The 18,997-nt window shown below is 41.1% G+C and overlaps 2 protein-coding genes across 6 annotated transcripts in view; one reads left to right on the top strand and one right to left on the bottom strand.

Moving 5' to 3' along the window:
• Positions 1-2: 2 nt before the first annotated feature.
• Positions 3-9,459, top strand: ddx23 (DEAD (Asp-Glu-Ala-Asp) box polypeptide 23). 2 transcript variants are annotated; one of them, XM_005448625.3, is made up of 17 exons: positions 3-156; positions 1,575-1,732; positions 1,862-1,981; positions 2,440-2,533; positions 2,618-2,683; positions 3,406-3,544; positions 3,631-3,764; positions 3,947-4,059; positions 4,143-4,286; positions 4,673-4,898; positions 5,048-5,193; positions 5,317-5,494; positions 6,949-7,191; positions 7,287-7,438; positions 7,527-7,635; positions 8,444-8,618; positions 8,731-9,459. In XM_005448625.3, exons 2-17 carry the CDS (start codon positions 1,575-1,577, stop codon positions 8,952-8,954), a joined length of 2,421 nt encoding a protein of 806 aa, XP_005448682.1. In that variant the 5' UTR covers positions 3-156; the 3' UTR covers positions 8,955-9,459. The 2 variants fall into 2 exon arrangements, with proteins under 2 accessions (XP_005448682.1, XP_003439019.1); XM_003438971.2 differs by having other exon boundaries at positions 150-340.
• A 1,605-nt stretch (positions 9,460-11,064) lies between these two features.
• The window catches only part of LOC100704754 (voltage-dependent L-type calcium channel subunit beta-4), a 28,687-nt gene continuing 20,754 nt past the window's right edge, over positions 11,065-18,997 (bottom strand). For 2 of the 4 annotated variants that reach the window (XM_003438970.5, XM_025901900.1), the window contains 2 exons: positions 18,339-18,509; positions 11,065-13,702 (listed from right to left, as the gene is read on the bottom strand). In XM_003438970.5, the coding sequence (XP_003439018.1) occupies positions 13,292-13,702; positions 18,339-18,509 (582 nt within the window). In that variant the 3' untranslated portion in view covers positions 11,065-13,291. Of the gene's footprint in view, positions 13,703-18,070; positions 18,212-18,338; positions 18,510-18,997 lie in introns of those variants that run through there. The other 2 variants (XM_013274220.3, XM_013274216.3) reach the window with 2 other exon arrangements.

Genomic DNA, 18,997 nt, shown 5'->3' with positions numbered 1-18,997 from the left:
TAAACATTGCCTTTTAGCCGCTAATTTCCACTATTTCGTAACAGCCAGTACTACAGCTCCCACAATTCCTCGCGTGCTCCAATTCGCGTTGTGGGCGACATGGCGTCTTCTTGAAGCGTAGATAAATCGCAACTGTTTTGTTGACAAGTGATTGAGGTAAGCGCTAAATGTTTGTAAGTCACAGCGCCTCTGACTTCGCTGTCCTACCCGCGATTAGCTGATTTTAATTTGGTTTAATCGGAGCTCGTTTGAGCAGCTTTCCTGGAGATAGTTAGCCTTTTTGCTAGCTAACGTAAGAGGCTAGCTAGCTTGCTGCATTTATTCTGCAGAGGATAGGAAGGTAATTCAGTTTCTCTTCTCGTTTAACAAGTTAGTTATTGTTGTTATTGTTTTTAATTTCTTGTCCGTACCAAAAACGTGTCGTGATTTGTTGTTCTAAGAGTTTAATCGCGTTTTCTATCGGAGAGTATTGAGGAATAACAGCTATTTTCACTTTTTGGGGCACATCCTGATACCCGTTTTTAGGGCATAAGAAACTTCCACATCCCTAAAACATATGTTATTTCTGTATTACTATGGTTTTCATGTGCTTTATTTTTCGTATTTCATATTTTTATTGAGTTCAAGATTTTCAGCCATTTAAAAAAAAAAAAAAATTACAGAAAAGTACAGACAGAAAAAAATAGACCTAAGGATTAAGCCAAATACACAAACAGACAAAGGTTGCAACACCCTTCCTTGCATGATCAGAAACAAAACAAAACATCATCACTCTGATCATCAGGCTACCCTTTTTACTTCTTCTTTTGCTATTGATAAGATATATAACAAGAATAATGTAAATAATTCTTCATGTGAGAAATCACAATTTCAATATTGTCTGAACCAGACACTCCCACTTTCTTCAAGTAATAGAAGCAGATATTTGGCCTAAAATATTGAAATGACATTGCTTAAGTAGTTCTCCAGATATACCCATTTGAAAATGACTCCACCGAAAACACTAAATAGGCTCGAAAATACCCCTAGCTTCATCACAAAAATAGTCTTATAAGCAAACTAACACTAGAGACCTATAATTTGACAGCTTGTCACTTAAGAAGTGTATCATCAACCTGCAATATTTTTTCAGGGAAATCAAGAATGGCCAGGCTAGGAATTTTTCTCAAATTAAGTCAACTGATATGCAATGAACCATAAACCATGATAAGTGTAAAATTTGCTAAAATCCAGGAAGTAGGTACTAATGTTCATATAGTTTTGTTGGAAATTTATGCCTTTTATTTCTCTGTGAAGTATTTATAGGAACTTGAGCGTAATTTAATTAGAGGTGAAAAGAAAAATTGGATTTGGAGATGTTTACACAGCAATATATAAACAATAATATAGTACAACAGCTGGCAAACGCATGATCTGTACTCACTGTACATAAAGCAAATATAATGTAATATTCCAGTTTTAGCACGATAGCTGTAGGCTGATTGTTAACATATGTCCTGCCACTGCGGTGTGATAACAGTTTTCACTTTTGTAAATGCAGTGAAAGCAGAGTTTAATGTCTGGTCTTTGTGCAGATGGCAGCTGACTCCACAGACAAGAAGGATGCGGACTCTTCGGGGACCAAAGACCGAGAGAGGAAACGCAGCCGTTCACGAGACAGAGATCGTAAAGTCTCGCCTTCACGCAAGCGCCATCGTTCCCGTGAACGAAACCGCTCTAAATCTCCCGAAAGGTAACCGCTGCACAAAAAGAGCCCATCAGGAACACCAGACTGACTTCTAGCTATTAATCTTGCTGCGTACTTGTGTTATCTTTCCCTTAAGCTTTTTTGTGTCTGTGTGATTTTGTGTCATTACGATAGAGATCGACGCATGAAAGACAAGGACAGAGACAAGGACCGAGACAGAGATAAGGACAGAGACAGGAGCCGTAAGGACAGAGACAGCCATCGGCGCGATAAAGATCGCAGCAGGAGATCCAGGTATGTGACACTGATTAAGCTTCTTTGGTCAAAGCTGGCAAAGGAGATTTTTAGTCATTATTTCATAATCCATGTTTGCCTGAATAACATGCCAAGATTCCTCACATTAACAAAAAATTGATATTCAAAGGAATTAAACCAAATTTAAGTGATTGTCAGTGCACAGTATTTTTGGCACTGATGTGACTGTTGCTTCATAGGCCAACTGTTAGCAGTGAGGGTTTTTTTTTTTCTCATAATAAGCCTTGATCCAGCCCATTAGTTCATCCTAAGTCTGAAAGAAGCAGTTTTACCTCCTCTCCCTTTAAGTCACCTTTCTTCTCAGAAGTCAGTTCTCAGCTGCACTTTCTCACTTGTTAACCAAACTCTTACCAAATATCCAGACATTTGGATTTTGCTACAGTTAACACTTCAGCTAAATTTCCGTTTTGCCATATTTACATTTTTGTCATCTATAGAAGCGTTTCTCCAAGATCAAAGGATGCCAAGATAAAGAAAGAGAAGGATATAAAAGGAGAAGATGAGGAGGATGAAAAAAAGAAGAAGGAAAAGGTAAAAATCTGGTTTAGTGTTTGTGTAAATTTGAAATGCAACTTCGGTTGTTATTTTGGGTGTTTGACATGTGCTGTTGTTCAGGTCCAGCCGCTGTCTTTGGAGGAGCTTCTGGCCAAGAAGAAGGCAGAGGAGGAAGCTGAGGCAAAGGTGAGGACATCCATCCATCTGTCCATTTGTCCATTTTCTAAAGTTTTTCTGGGGCCAGGGCACGTGGGCTGAAGTCTAAGCAAAGATGGCCAGATCTCCCTATTCCCACCCACCTCCTCCAGCTCATCCATGGGAACACCAAGACGGTTCCCAGGCTAAGCATCCAGCACACCACACAGTGACTCCAGTAAGGCTGGAGTCACCGTGTGGTACTCTGAACTGTGATAAGCCTAAATAGCAGTCAGAACCAGTTTCCCAACCCAAAGATGTAGGGAAGCAACACTTGCGTCCACCATGAATAACCCTAACATTATACCCATGCCTGCCCACCTCCTGTCACTGAAGGCAACTCCAGATTGTAACACAGTCAACTCCTCTTCAGGAAACTGGTTCCCTTTAAATCCAGCCCAACACATATTGCATCCGACCCCTACGGCACTGCAGGTGTTGGCATGCCAATGTCTCTTCTTCATGCTGTGCCCGACTGAGCCCTGTGGGCTAAGGGCCAGCTACCAAACACTCTCGCTTGAGCTTCTTCCGGACTCCAGAGTGGGGAACCAAAAACTATGTCCTGCACAGAGTGAACTAGTCCTGAACTTTTCTTTTTTTTTCCCCCTGCATTTATGTTTTGTGAATTGCTCTTCATCTGAGAGATTTACTTTTCAATTTAAGATGATATTTTCTCTAAATTAATATTATTTATTTTCCTTTTTGTTTTTCAGCCCAAGTTCCTGTCAAAAGCAGAGCGAGAAGCCGAAGCTCTGAAGCGCAGAGAGCAAGAGACAGAAGAGAGAAGGAGGATGATTGAAGACGAGAGAAAGAAGAGAAGGATGTTTCAGGACATAGGGAGAAAAATGCTGGGTGTGTTTCAGCCTCTAACCTGAAACAGTTTGCATTTAATTAAAGGATATCAACGTGTCGATAACCCCCGTGAATCTTTGTTACAGAGGACCCTCAGGAAAGGGAGAGACGGGAGCGTAGGGAGCGAATGGAACGAGAGAACAACGGCAATGAAGATGACGATGAGCGACAGAAGCTCAGAGAGGAGAAAGATAAAGGCAAAGAACTCCAGGCGATCAAGGTTAGTTGCATGAGAAAGAGTTAAGATTACATTTGTGTACAGATTGGGCTGACAGAAACTTTAGTGTGTGTAGACTAACACACAAAACTTCCAGTTATTATTTTGAAGGTCTTGCACATTCCTGGGGGAAAACTGGAAAATGGGCAGCAGAATTTGAACTGATGTCCACAAATTATTCACAGGAGCGTTATCTTGGTGGGATCAAAAAAAGGCGACGGACTCGCCACCTGAACGACCGGAAATTTGTGTTTGAGTGGGATGCTTCTGAAGACACTTCGGTCGACTACAACCCGATGTGAGTGGATCGTGAGCACAAAATGTATCCACAGATTAGGTCTTTGCATTCCCTCGCTAAACTCTCGTGATCTGTCTTTCCAGTTACAAAGAGAAGCATCAGGTGCAGCTGTACGGACGAGGCTTCATCGCCGGCATCGACTTAAAGCAGCAGAAAAGGGAGCAGTCGCGTTTCTATGGTGACCTGATGGAGAAAAGGCGCACGCTGGAAGAGAAGGAGCAGGAGGAGTGAGTACAGTGGAGCAAAAGCATACAGTCGAATCTAAACCATAGAGCTTAAAGGGGACTTGCTCAGTTCCTACTTTTTATTCTTTACCAGAGTAGTTTTGCATGATTTCACAGAATAAAAGTAAGAAATGTGATGTTTAGAATGTGATTATTGGTTTCAAGTAGTTCAACACAATGTGTAACCTCATCTGAATGTTCGGTGTTTTCTTACTTTTAGGCTACTTTGTTAGTCTGTATTTATTTTTTTTAGTCTGTTTTTAATAAAGCTAAATCAAAGTTAGTCTGAAACCTTATGCATCTATAATGGAAAATGATCGTGTATCCATAGTTTCGCCTTCAGCTTCCGCCCACCCCCCCCATCTAATCTTTGTTTTACCTTGCTTCAGGACAAGACTGAAGAAGATGCGTAAGAAGGAGGCCAAGCAGCGCTGGGATGACAGACACTGGTCTCAAAAGAAGCTGGACGAGATGACAGACAGAGACTGGCGAATCTTCAGAGAGGATTACAGCATCACCACCAAGGGAGGAAAAATCCCAAATCCCATCAGGAACTGGAAGGAGTACCCGCTGCCTGCACACATTCTGGAGGTCATCGACAAATGCGGCTATAAGGTCAGCTAGGGTTCAACTTATCTGGTTTGGTGTTTTGTTACTCTTCTTTTTTTCTTTTTTAAATTATTTTGCAGCTGTTCACTGTTTTTCACTGTGTTCAATTCAGTCTCCAGTAAGGAATTTTTTTTATTAATTTTTTTTCTCTCCAGGATCCGACGCCGATCCAGAGGCAGGCCATTCCCATTGGTTTACAGAACCGTGACATTATTGGTGTGGCTGAGACCGGTAGCGGTAAAACTGCTGCTTTCCTGATTCCACTGCTGGTCTGGATCACCACCCTGCCAAAAATTGACAGGTAACGGTGTCTAAGATCCAATAATCTTCAGCAATTTCAGAAATAATAACTCTGCATTTGGACTGTCTTACTGTGCCTCTACGATCTCTTATGGTCCTTTGCTCTCTGTATGGCTGGATGCAGGATCGAAGACTCAGACCAGGGTCCTTACGCTGTGATCTTAGCTCCGACTCGTGAGTTGGCGCAGCAGATCGAGGAAGAAACCATAAAGTTTGGTAAACCGCTCGGCATCCGAACAGTGGCTGTGATCGGAGGAATCTCCAGAGAGGACCAAGGCTTCCGACTCAGGATGGGTTGCGAGGTAAAACGGAGAGGGCTAGTTTAAGAAAAAAAAAAGTGTTTCTGCCCGTGAAGCAAACTGAAGCCTCACTAACAAGTAGTTTTTAGTAGTTTTTGTTTGCTGTCAGTATTTTTACATCAAAAGAAGCCCATGAGACTACTGAAATAAACTCAGCAGAAAGGCAAAGATGGTGCAGGACTACTCTTACATTTGCAGAGCAGTAATGATCTCATCACAGGTGTAGTTTATAGAGGAGCTGCAGGCTCTAGTCTCTGACGCACACACACACACACACACACACACACACACACACACACACACACACACACACACACACACACACACACACAGGTGATATTTCAACCAGGAAATTGAAGTCCAGGTGAAGTGAGAGAGGTTTTGTCAGCAGCACTCACTTCTGTAACTGTAACCAGAACCTTCAGAGGTAAAAAAAAGAAAAAAAAAAGAAGAGAAAAACAAAACACCAAAAAAAAGTCTTTTATCAAACTACCTAAACAACAAGCTTAAAAGAGAATGAAAGCTCCAATCCACTGCTTGTGTTAAACAGAAGCAGCGTTACCGAATAAAGAATCCAAACTGCTTGTCTTGTTTGCCACTAGCTCTTAAATTTGGCAGCTTTCTTGCAGACTTGGCTGCTGTCAGCCTGCAGCCAAGTTTATTTAATGTGTGTGGATGGTTACACTCCTGATTCACTCTGTTTATAGTAGAATGTTTCCAATCTTTATTTACAGTCTCCCACATTAAGAGCTAAATGGGAGAACACAGATATAATACACACATGCTTCTTGATAGTTTTGTGCACATTCAAAACATGGAGTGAAAGATGCTGCTGAACAAATTCAGCAGGATGTAAATTGTGCACATTTGCCAAATTGTAAATAAATTAAAAAGTGCAGAGAGTTGTGGGCTAACTCACCGAGCCATGAATATCTGTAATATATTTGATGAAGGCATGAAGAATTGTGCTTTCATGATTCGGCTCCAAATTGGCACTTTTTTTCAGTTGTGTTATTTTTCTTTCTTGCTCTTATAATTTCCAGGCTTCCAAGTTTATTTCATACTTTGTTTCTATAACCAACTTTGAGCATCAGTATCATGGGATTTGTCATTGTTTGAATGGTAAAACTGCATCAGTTTCATGTCTATGGCATAGAGCATCTATTGATGTCTTTTCTGAAAACCCTCTGTATGTTTTGTGTGTGTTTGTGATGTGTAGTGCTTCTGTCAGTGTGTACATTATGTGAGTAAAGAAAGAGGGAAGTGGTACAGATGGTGGTACAAACAGTCCACATGGCTCATTCTCAGACGGTGGTAGCTTAGCAGCTTAAATAGACACAGACTTTACACTGTGTTTTTTGGCAGGAAGTCCATCCTGGCTTTTTATCCATAAGGTGAGGATTCTACTTGAAAATCATCTGTTCACCAGCGTTATATTTGTTTACATCGTCTAACAGATCGTTATTGCCACGCCCGGTCGTCTGATCGACGTGTTGGAGAACCGCTACCTGGTACTGAGCCGCTGCACCTACGTGGTCCTCGATGAGGCCGATCGTATGATTGACATGGGCTTCGAGCCCGACGTCCAAAAGATTCTGGAGTACATCCCGGTGACCAATCAGAAGCCAGACACCGAAGAGGCAGAGGACCCTGAGAAAATGACGATGAACTTTGAATCTGGGAAACATAAATACAGACAAGTAGGTCTTTCTTTAGCAGTTGGAATCTTCTGAAGGCACCACATGATTATCTGTTGAGTGTTTTCACTGAGTGTGTGTCTGATTGCACCGTACAGACGGTCATGTTCACAGCTACCATGCCTCCTGCTGTGGAGAGACTGGCCAGGAGCTACCTGAGACGTCCTGCTGTGGTGTACATCGGGTCTGCTGGAAAGCCTCACGAGAGAGTCGAACAGAAGGTCCTGCTTATGTCAGAGGGAGAGAAGAGGTGAGACGGATGCAAGCATTAATCTTAAACACCAAAAATTTCACTTGCATCAAAATTCTAAATGTTTTGTATAATGTGCCCTTTGCAGGAAGAAGCTGCTGGAGGTTTTGTCGCACGGCTTCGAGCCTCCGATCATCATCTTTGTCAACCAGAAGAAGGGTTGCGACGTGCTGGCCAAGTCTCTGGAGAAGATGGGGGTAAGTCACTGTGACCTGGACCACAATGGATCTCAATTTGGGGTCGAGATTTGGTAGAAGCTTCATGCTTTGGAGTAAAAAAAGTAACAATCATGTCGGTCAGGAGTGTCAAATATAAGGCCCGGGGACCAGAATAGGCCTGAGAAAGACTCCAGTCCAGCTCACTGGATGATTCTGGAAATATGTGAAAGACAGCATTTTGGACTTTAGAGGTTTTAAATATTTTCCTACAGATAAAGACCTGAAGCATTGCCACTCATAATACACCAAATCAATTAATGGATAAACAGCTAAAGGACATTTGCTGTTTGTGCCAGCCTGTAGAAATGTCTGGGGACATTTTCTATAAAATATCAACAAATATTTGATTGATTGCCTTAAAATTATGCTCAGATACTTTTAAGGTCACAAGAGAAATATTCCTAGAAGTTTTTGTTTTCCTACTAGCAGATCAAATTGTCCTGTTGCAGTAAAATTATATTAATCACTCAAAAAACCCACAGTTTTAGTCTAAAGAAGAAGTTATGAAAATTTGCAAACCAGATACATTAAAAGGCAACAACGGCTTTTTAATGCACAGTATTAGCCTCAGCTGTACTTTGTGTTCAGTGCTAGTGTTGCATCCTGACATAATGCTGAGTTTCGCCGTTTGTTGTTGTTGGAAGTTTTATCCAAAATACACAAGAAAGCCAATAAATCTCAGATGGAGGTTTAATTTTAATTCACTTTGGTTTCTGATTTCCTAAAATACAAAATATTTTGAGCAAAGATTAACCTTCACTCTTCCTCCTTCTCTTCTTCTTCGTAGTACAATGCTTGCACGCTGCACGGTGGCAAAGGCCAGGAGCAGAGAGAGTTTGCGCTCTCCAATCTCAAGGCGGGAGCCAAAGATATCCTGGTGGCCACAGACGTTGCTGGTCGAGGTATCGATATCCAGGACGTCTCAATGGTCATTAACTACGACATGGCAAAGAACATCGAAGGTAAGAGGCGTCATCTGGTGTGCAGTGTTTGCTTAGTGACTGAAATTTCCTTTTTGCCATAGGAATCGCTAAATGATTCACTGAATCGTTGTTGCACTTTCTCCTCTTGCAGACTACATCCATCGTATCGGTCGTACGGGTCGTGCTGGTAAGAGTGGTGTAGCCATGACTTTCCTCACTAAAGAGGACTCGGCGGTGTTTTACGACCTGAAGCAGGCCATCCTCGAGAGTCCCGTCTCCACCTGCCCTCCAGAGCTGGCTAACCATCCAGATGCTCAGCATAAACCTGGAACCATCCTGACCAAGAAGAGACGCGAGGAGACCATTTTTGCCTAAAATGACCTTTATCAACTGAAGGGGGAGGGAAAAACCCCACCAGCTGTTTATTTTTCTCCCTCTCAGGATCTGCTCTCTAGGTTATTCTTACACATTTTGTTGTTCTTTCCCACCTTGTCTTTGTGTTTTGGTCCCATCTGTGCGTACAGAAAGACACAGTAACTGGTGAAGAAATCGTCAGCACACTGGTTCTCATCAGTGTGGGTGGATTTTAAGATAACTTTGTTTTGCGTCTGTAAGCCAGAGCCGGGAGCAGTATGCAGGACCCCAATCTGATCTGATCTGATCTGTACTGTATAAATACCCAATGCACCGAATTACAGGCAGGATGTGAGTGTAGATGAGCAGTAAGTGCTGTGTTTTTAGTCATAATTTGAGTTTTCTATGTAAGAAACCTTTACCAGAAGTGACACCAGTTTTCTTTGCTTTAGATACATCATTTGATCAAAATGTAAACGGCTGTTTTAAATGTATGATGTGAATACAGCAAATTTGAGCTTCTTAACTGTCATACTGAGTTTTTTTTTCTTTTTGCATTAAATTACACGGGAAATGTGGAGTTTTCACAAGTAGAAGAGCAGTGTTTCCTTTCAACATGCCAATAATAGAGCTATTCATATCTCCTTTAGTTTTCCTCTTGGCATTTCCCATCAATATTCTTTAACCTTTTTATTCCTTTATTTAACCAGAAAAAGTCTTTGACCCCATTATCTTTTATATGGGAAAACTCTTTAAAGGCTCTTTATGTGTCCATCATATCTGTACTGTTTCCTTTATCTATGCCACGTGGCTCACCACCTTCAGGAGGCACCATAGGGGTCAGGTGCAGTGTGTGTTGGGTGGAGGCCCTGGCAGTCCAATCACCAGCTGTTGAGGCAGGCTTTTTGGACTTGTTGTAGTAATAATGATAGAGTAATGCAAAACTCCCTATTTCTTCAAAATGTACATTTGAAAATGAAGGAATATCGAACTATTACCTGGTAATTACATGGTAGTTAAGTGGGACATCATAATAACACCATAATACTGAAGTTCAATCATTACTGCTAATACAAAGAGAGGCAGAAAGATCTGTTTATGAAACTATGACTAACTATAACTTAGTGAATAAGGAACATTTTAAATCTAATCTTAAAAGTAGAGAGCGTGTCCAAACTGGGACTTGTTCTACAGAAGAGGGGCCTGGAAGCTGAAGGCTCTGCCTCCCATTCTTCTTTTAAATATCCTTGGAACCACAAGTAAGCCAGCAATCTGAGAGTGTGGTGCTCTATTGGGGGCACATGAGGTGTTTAAGATAAATACCTCGTAGATTATTCAAGATCTTGTATTTGAGGACAAGGACTTTAAATTCAAAGATGACTCCAAGATTCCTCACAGTGTTACCGGAAGCCAGGAAATGCCACCCAGGGTAAGTACCTGGTTACACACCATGTTTCTAAGATTTTTAGGCCCAAGTATAATAACTTAACTTCGAGGTCATCCAGATCTTTGTCTTTAAGACATTCCTGAAGTCTAACTAACTGGTATGTTTCATCTGGCTTTATGGATAGATAAAGCTGGGTATCACCTAGGAGGCCGGCGAGGAGGTATTCCTTCTAATAATATAGCTAAGGAAGAATGAATAATGCATATAGAATTGGTGCCAGCACAGAACCTTGTAGAACTCCATAATTAACTTTACTGTGTGAAGAGGACACTATTTACATGAACGAATTGGAATCTATTCGGTATGCTTCAAACCACTCCAGCACAGTACCTTTAATACGTGTTGCGTGCTCATGCAAACCAATACATGTCATTGGTATCAAATGCTCATAGATGAGTCCACTGTCAGCAGCCACAAGAAAATCATTCATAACCTTCACAGTGTTTTTGTACAGTGATGAATTTTGAATCCTGACTGAAACTCTGCATTTGTTTTGAAGCTCTCCCATAAATAATGCCCCACTGCTCTGGATAGAAAGATGGGTTTAAATAAAACGCCTGGTAACAATTTTTAATCCAGTTGGAGATCCACTTAATTTTTATGGCAGACAGTCCTTTTCTGCTACACATAATGCTGATAGGTATTGGTCAGTAAATGACAATGAAAGACAAATGAGTTACACCATTAAAAGTACATAAAATGTCATGTTTATTTAGTTTAATTCATATTTTACTTAACATTGTAAATCTATTTTCAAATAGAAAGCATTCTATACAGCATCAGGCAGGAAATGTCTCACTTTTTTTACACATTTGCTGTCTCTTTTGATAAATAGAGGGAAGAGGCGTGTCGGGTCACGCTAGCACGCTGTGGTAGTCTGGTGGATAAATGGTTATATTTAGTGCAGTTATTGCATTACAAAGCAACCATCCCAAAAAAAAGTAGTGCAATTTTTTTTTTCTATACTCACACAAAAGAGGAAGTCCAGATGGTCTAAGGCGTTTAAAAGTTTTTCAATGTTAGGCTTTGTATTGCATACAGAATAAGACAGAGGAAACTGAAGTATAACTCTTGTAAAAATTGTGCTTCATAAATCGAAAAACCTTCAACTGTTTTATCAGTTGCTAAATTGGTCCGCGTTGAAAAACATACTCTGCCAAAATATAACGAAAGGAGCTAATTGTTGAACTAAGACATGCAGGGTTTAGATAATCCATTCATCAAAGGCCTGATCTGGGACGTTTTTTTTGTTTTTTTTCAAGTGAGTGACTTTATTGTGGAAGAATGTCCTCAGTGTTAAAGGTGTGTGAAGAAATAAACAGATTTTTTTAGTAATCGTGTTGTTGGTGGTGCGAGGAGTGAGTAGCCCCAAAGACAAGACTATCACTACAAGACGACGAGGAGAGTCAGAATCGATGCATTACTAAAATACTTCAAAAGAAACAATCAGATTTCATGCAACACTTGCATAGATTTTTTTCTTAATTTTTTTTTCAATCATGCTGATTTTTTTTCTCTTTAAAATATACAGAACACTAGATAGAGATACCTGTGACACATGGAAGCAGTAAACCAGGGTTTCCTATCAGCCGGCCGTGACAACAATCCACCCTGTGTAATGAACAGAGTTGGGCTGCCGCTCATCAGCATCGCGTCCACCTCGTCGTCGGCTCACGGACTAGAAATGGCGCAGGAACAGAATGACGTGTCACGAGTGCTACAAGTCCTCGGGGAGCACGACATGGTCGTTACATGGAGCTGAGCGCGATGAGTGTTGTAGGACATACACCTGAGGATCCGCCTTTGTAAAAACCAGCTGTAAAACTGCAGTACGAAGACAATGTTCGACACACAAAAATATCCAAGGAGAGGGAGGTGGGTGTAGGGGGGGTGAGATCAGTCTAGAAACTGTGGATGCTACAATCAATAACGTGCTACAATCGAATTTACGGGGCGATAGGTTGTGCGACCAAGTGGTGCTGGAGGTGCAAAAGGCATGCAAGCTTACATTCTCTGAAGCCTGGATTTGAAGAGGAGCTGCAGCTGTGCAGCATGTGCTTGAAATATGTGTATGAGTGGATGTAAACAAGCGTGTTTTTTTTTTGTTTTTGTTTGTTTTTTTTGGCAAGGAATTCATCCTTTAAAAGATTTAAAACATTCCCTTTCATGGTTGTGTTTACATTCTCTGTGCCCATTCAAAGATTTTTTTTTCTTAAGAGAGTGATTGTGCAACAGCAAAGACGAGCGATGCCCAGAACATACTGCACTGTAGGTGACGCTGACGCTGTACTGCAGCTTCATATCGATTACTTACGTTATAACTGTTTAGAGACTGTACAAGTGTCTCTCCAAAAATTTCCGTTCACCGAACACATGGATGGCAACAAACAAGTCCATATAAACAAAATCAAACAAATAAAGTAGCAGTGCCCATTCAGTATATACATTGGAATCAAATGCATTACTATTTCCCTTAATTGATTCAACGGTAGACATTCCTACGTTAGTTTATCCATAAAGGTCATTCACTTCCTGTTCTGACGTTAATGTGCAAATAGTCTTAAAATTATACATGCAATAGTAAAGATCGTTAAAAGTCTTAGGAATTTTAAGGCCAGTATATGAGACATCCTACAATAGAGAAACCTTAGGCAAAGCAGCTAAAGTTTGAGTTTGCTTACAGCTGTAGCCTGAAACCTTTCCCTTTCAGAGGTGAGTAGGCCCCCTTTGACTCTTGAGTCTGGAAGATTGTGATTGGTCGATAAACTGGGCATCTGTTTGTGTTTGTTTCCAATTGGCACTAAAGTTTGGCGAATCTGGGAACAAATTTCATCTCTAAGTTGCTAGTTTGGGACTGTGCAGTGGGCGGAGGGCTTGGGGTGGAGCTGGAGGCTGGGAGGGGCCCCTCGTCTCAGTAGGTGTCTCGGGGCCAGGGGCGGCTGCGCTGGCGGTTCCTCTGGTTGTGACCTTGCTGAGCTTCGCGCTGGAGCAGCCTGTCTTGTGACTCGTGCCCGTTGGCGCTGTGGGCACCGCCCGTATGCCCGCGGTGAGAGGGGTACATGTCCCTATATGTACGAGCGTGGCAGGGAGAGGCGTATTCATCCTCCTCCTCCTCCTCCTCTTCTTCCTCTTCCTCCTCTTCATCCTCCTCGCCCCCCCTGTGACAGGGGCTCCCCCTCCGGCCACGAGAAAGCGAGTCGCTGGCTTCGTCAGATGGCATAAGACTGTCCTGCTCCAGGGGGGAGTGGGCCTCCTCGCCGGCCTCCTCTTCCTCATCACCCTCCAAGCCTGCTGTCTCACAAGGCTGCGGCTGGTTCTTGTTCTGGATGATTCAAGTGGTCATGCAGGAAAAAAATACAAATAAAGGCAGAGTCACATCAAAGCTTGGACTCAGGATATCATCTCGAAGGAAAAACACAAAATAAGGCAAACACTACATCAATAAGGACTTTGAAGGACTTGTGGGAGTCTGTCTGAAAGGAAAATTCTGGTTTCTTTCCCATTATTTCCCACTGAAGTAACTATTTTGAGCCTACGGAAGACATTGAGCTCTCCACTTCTGTGATCACAGTGCGATCAGATCAATGCGCAACCGTTGTTCTAAGTGGTTAGTTTTTATGTTTATTTTTAGTACATTTAAATTAAGACTTTAAAATGATTCATACAAAATTGTTTTTTTTCTTTTCCATGAACAGCATAAAGTTAGAATTACCCTCAGAGACAAATAGAATATGGCAGACTCAAATCATTCCTCACTCACATACCCACATGTGCCTCTAAAAAGCTTCTTACTGAACACAAAGTGACACCTAATGTAGGAGTTTAGGTACAGTTTAGACCACAGTCTTTGTTCTGTACAACTGTACATTTAAACAAGTGTCGAGTATAAACAAGTATAAAGGGCAAAGGTGTCACTTTTATTTTTGCTGAAGAGCCGTGCCCAGTTTGATTTGATCTTGGTTAGTAAAACTACTGAATAATGACCAGTGAAACAATGTATCATCTTTGTATCTTTGTTTTAGTGTTTGAAAAGGTTCAATCTTAACTAACCATCCATTTACAATCAGATAGGAAAAAGCCTCAGATGTCTTAAGAAAAAGAAAAAGAAGTGCAATTTCATCACATTCAGATGGCCATTGCAAAAAAAAACCCCCAACAAAAACAAAACAAAAGAACTTAAGTGAAATATATATGTGATATCTTTGTCAGTAAAACTGCTGCAAAACTGATGATGATTCAGACCTCTTGCTCACATAAGAAGTTATAATGTGATCACTCTTAACACCGCAATACCTCCTGATACGAAATACAGAGAAAAGTCACAAAAATAATGCCCTGCATGTCTGCAGTTTTTACAATTTGAAAAGCTACCTAGTAGGCCACATTGGACCCTTTGGTGGGCCACTTACAATTCCTGGTACATATCTTGGACACCCCTGCAATTCAATGCTACTTTTATGATTCTTTATACGGCCTGAAGACTGTGGACTCTGTAATTTCTCTTCTACATCGGAATTGCATTAACAGTAAGTAAGAGTAAGACAACAACACATACTATTGATATTGATTGATAAAAGATCGAAGTATGTCTTCTACTGCTCGTAGTGCTATATTTTCTTGTGTAACTCCAGCCCCACACCACCCTGAATTGGATAAATGGTAAAGAAAATGGATGAATGGATGGATATTCTAATGGAAAGTAAGCTACCGTAACCCAAAAGCGTAATTCCGTGACACAGAGCTGCAGAACTACAGCTGTGGTCAGATGTTTGCATTGCACTTATAATCGACATGAATGTCAAGGTAATTTAGGGCTTTGATTTCTGCTAATGCTAATGATTTCTTTGAACTGTTATTTTTCCACAGTGGAATAATTGTACTGCATACCTCGTTAATGAAAAAAAATGAATAGGTGCACAAATTTTAATTTATTCGTTTTTTTCTGTAATCCACACAGGCTCAAATATATACATATTACACATATTTGGTTAAATGTTCCTTAGCAAGATTCACCTCGATCTCATGCTTTTGATTGTCATCAACAACCTTCTGCCATAATTCTTCCCTGGACATTTGACCACTCTTCCTGGCAGAACTGGAAGAGTTCATAAAATGTTTTGGTTTCCTGGCACAGACCCGGCTTTTAAACATATTCCACAAGGTTTCAAAATTTATTCCAGACGCTTAATGTTAGCTTTATCCAGTCCAAAGCCATTTTTGATTTGTGTTTGCAATCGTTGTCCTGTTTGATCACCCAATTATCTCCATGTTTCAACTGTCCAGCTGTCTGTTGATCTGAGGTGAAGGTGAAGAATTTGCATGTAGTCTTCTTCTTCATTTTTCCATCCACTTTGTGTAATGCACCAGTACCGCTGACAGGAAAACAGCCCCAGAACATGATGCTGCCCCCACCATGCTTGACAGCTGATACAGCGTTCTTAGGTTTGAAAGCCCTTTACTTCTCTAAACATACCTCTCGTCATTGTGGCTAAAGAGCTCAGTCTTTGTTTCATCTGACCAAAAAACTTTTCTCCAGGAGGAATTTGGCTTGTCCATGTGGGCAGCTGCAAATATCAGTCAGATGTTAAGCTGTTGATTTTGGAGCAGGGACCTCTTTCTTTGATTCCTGGATTGTTGCTGAACAATGTTCTCTCATCTAAGTATAACAGTATGGGTCTTCTTCCAGACCTCACCAAAGTGGTGACACATCTGAATAACTTTTACTTTTTACTTTTGATCTTGGGATCTACAGTTCCCAAAAGGTTGAATCCGTTCATCTGGATGTAACGTTTTCAGTGGGAGAAACATTTTGCCACTCATCCAAGTGACTTAGTTGACTGCAGGTTTTCCTGACCTTATAAATGGTACAATTGCACAATGACTGAAACTCGCCCACTGAATGAACAATGGGCTGCGAGGTCAGTTCCTTGATCATTAATATGTAAATTGTCATAACCATTGGTCAACAACCACTGATCAAAGCCCATTAATCAAAGCCCATTGATCAATGGCCATGAGCACCATTCACATAAACTTGGGGAATGGCTGCAATCACAGCATTGTAAGACGGTGAAAGATGTACCCTTACGCCCCCTCCTCGATTCAGAGATGGTCTTTCCCTTTTCACGTCTTTCCCTTTACACTGTTCATTCAGTGGGCGAGTTTCAGTCACTGTGCAAATGTAGGCTAGGAAAACCACAGTCAGCTGAGACCGAAGAAGTCAGTTGGATGAGTGACGAAACGTTTCTCCCACTAAAAACATTACGTCCAGATGAACAGAATCAACATTTTGGGGTTTTACTTACCTGGATGATTGAGCATGCATCAAGACAAATCTACAGTTGTTTAGAATTGGCTCCAAAAGAACTTTCCAATTTCTGTAAATCTGCATTTCTCCTTCTTAGATCTTCACTGAGTTCCTTGCACTTTTTTTATTGCTCTGAGTATTGTCAATCTAGTGAGTGCTGTCAAACTAATCCATTTTATGCTGACAAAGATTAGTCACTCAAGACCACTAATGAGAAGTTATTATTATTAGGCATTAGCCTTGTCAAGTTAAAAGACAATGTAAAACCTTAAGCACCACTTATTAAAAGACTTGAGTGTATGTATATGTTTGAGCCTGTATGTATACTTCTGTCCCTGTGTGAATTAGAGAAAATCCCAAATAAATTCAAACTTGTGCACCTACTTCCTCCGCTCAAATTATTAAAATGTATGCTGTGCAACGATTCCACCCTGGAGAAAGAAGCCAAAATGACCATGACGTTCATGCTCATGATGAGTGTAAACCTCTGACCACAACTGTAGGTAACATTAAAAAAGCCTATATAATGACCAAAAAACCCCTATTTTTACTAAAATTGCAAGAAATAGCAAATGTGATGTATAAGCTCAGATGTCTTGTGGCATTTTCTAAAATATCAAGTTATGGAAAACTGGGATTACTTGTTCTTTAATCAACCTGCAGTCAGTGTCATAAACCGCAGGTAAGTAAACAGCAGAAATAACACAGAGCTGAGCAATATAAAACGGTTGTGTGTTCATAAGTGGCATGCAGAAGTGCAGCAGTGTTGTTATCTTCAAAGTCCTTTGTTTTGTCGGTGTGTGTATAGATTAATACAACAGACACTGAACAAAAAAATGCATGTGAAACGGCTGAATGGATGTTCAGGACGTTCCTCTTGGAGGTAAAAAGTTATTTTGCCGATGCTGTGGACTCAGTTTTTTTGTGTAAATTTGCATTTAGTTCAGGTGAAAGCATCGTTTAAGCACCCATCACTCGCTTTAATTAGCATCATTCAGGTAGCTTCATGTGCCACAGTGAGCGGGGACAGCATTCACAAAGCATGCTTGGAAGCTGAACACAATAGGGAAAGTTAGATTTAACACAACCAATATATTTCAATTGTAGTATTAAAATGGAGACAGAGCTTAGCTGCTTTGTGAATAAAGCTTGTGGAGCAGTGAGTCACCTGAAACCATCCAAGTAAAGGAAAAGAGGCAGGATGCAGTAAATTAAAGACAAACAACAGAAAAACAAAAACACACCAGGTCTAATCTTTTCTGAGATTTGAATGAATAAAATGCTTTTCATTCACTGTCTCAGCCGCAGGGTCGTGTTCGGGTGTCGGAGGTGCGCAAGAGGGGTGCAAATATATATACATATTATATAAACCCTACTACTCACCCCAGTTTGTAAGCGATCATTCAATTAATTCCTGTGTTTCAGAAAACTGCAAAGATGTTAAGCATGGATGAGTGAGAGGACAGACAAGACAACTGGAGACAATTAAACAAAACACAGGAGTGAAGCCTGAGATGGGAAGAGCTGGCAAAGACAGTGACAACATACAATGTGTTCAAAAAACAAGGCTCGTTGCCAAAAGTCTTACATTATTTTAAAAGCGTATTTTTACGCTCTCCTGATTTATGCACACACTCAGAGACAAACTTACCTGTAGGCTAGAGATGGCAGAAGGCGGGGTCATGAGACTCTGCTCCAATAGTGGATTAAGAGGGGTGTTTCCTGGGAGGTGAGTGGCACGCCAGTAAACCTCCAAGTATTCAGCCAAATGCTCACAAGCGTCTTCCAACTGGTTCTCATCCAAAATGACATCAAACATATCCTACAAATGTACAACATGAATAATTAGACTGTAACCCAGTGGCATTCTGTTAGGACAAGCAAGGCAAGGAGTGCTTGCATTATTAAATCTAGAAATAAAGTAAAATACATTGAAACATACCAAACTATAGTGATCTCTCACCTTTAACCTCAGACAATGCTGTCATAAAGCACCTCGCTGTCAATTAATGTGCACCCAGTCTGTACATTACTGCCATCTTGTGTTAGGCAGTTGGCTATTGTCGTTGAAAGCTGTGCTTACTCATGTCATAGCAAAGTGTAGTCGTCTCCTTCTCTGAGGGGGTGTCTGTTTCCTGCTAACAATAACTGGTGCTAGGCAAGCTGAGAGGCCAGCAGTTTTTTTTCTGGTGGTTTGCACATGGGCACTGTGGATAAACCTCTGGTCTTTGATGGTGAACTAAGGGGAGAGCAGAGTGCGAGGCAAGCTGCCGCTGGTCTGCTTTCACTCCTTCAAGATCAGTTATGACC

The sequence above is a fragment of the Oreochromis niloticus genome, linkage group LG20 (genome assembly GCF_001858045.2).
Source record: "Oreochromis niloticus isolate F11D_XX linkage group LG20, O_niloticus_UMD_NMBU, whole genome shotgun sequence".
NCBI lineage: Eukaryota > Metazoa > Chordata > Actinopteri > Cichliformes > Cichlidae > Oreochromis > Oreochromis niloticus.
This window is presented reverse-complemented; position numbering and strand designations above follow the sequence as displayed.

What these genes read in the sequence shown, in the direction of transcription:
- ddx23 (XM_005448625.3), top strand. Translation starts at nt 1,575, where the DNA reads ATGGCAGCTGACTCCACAGACAAGAAGGATGCGGACTCTTCGGGGACC. An exon ending in AGGAGGAAGCTGAGGCAAAG is followed by an intron (nt 2,684 to 3,405) that starts GTGAGGACATCC and finishes TTTGTTTTTCAG; the next exon opens with CCCAAGTTCCTGTCAAAAGC. An exon ending in CATGGCAAAGAACATCGAAG is followed by an intron (nt 8,619 to 8,730) that starts GTAAGAGGCGTC and finishes CTCCTCTTGCAG; the next exon opens with ACTACATCCATCGTATCGGT.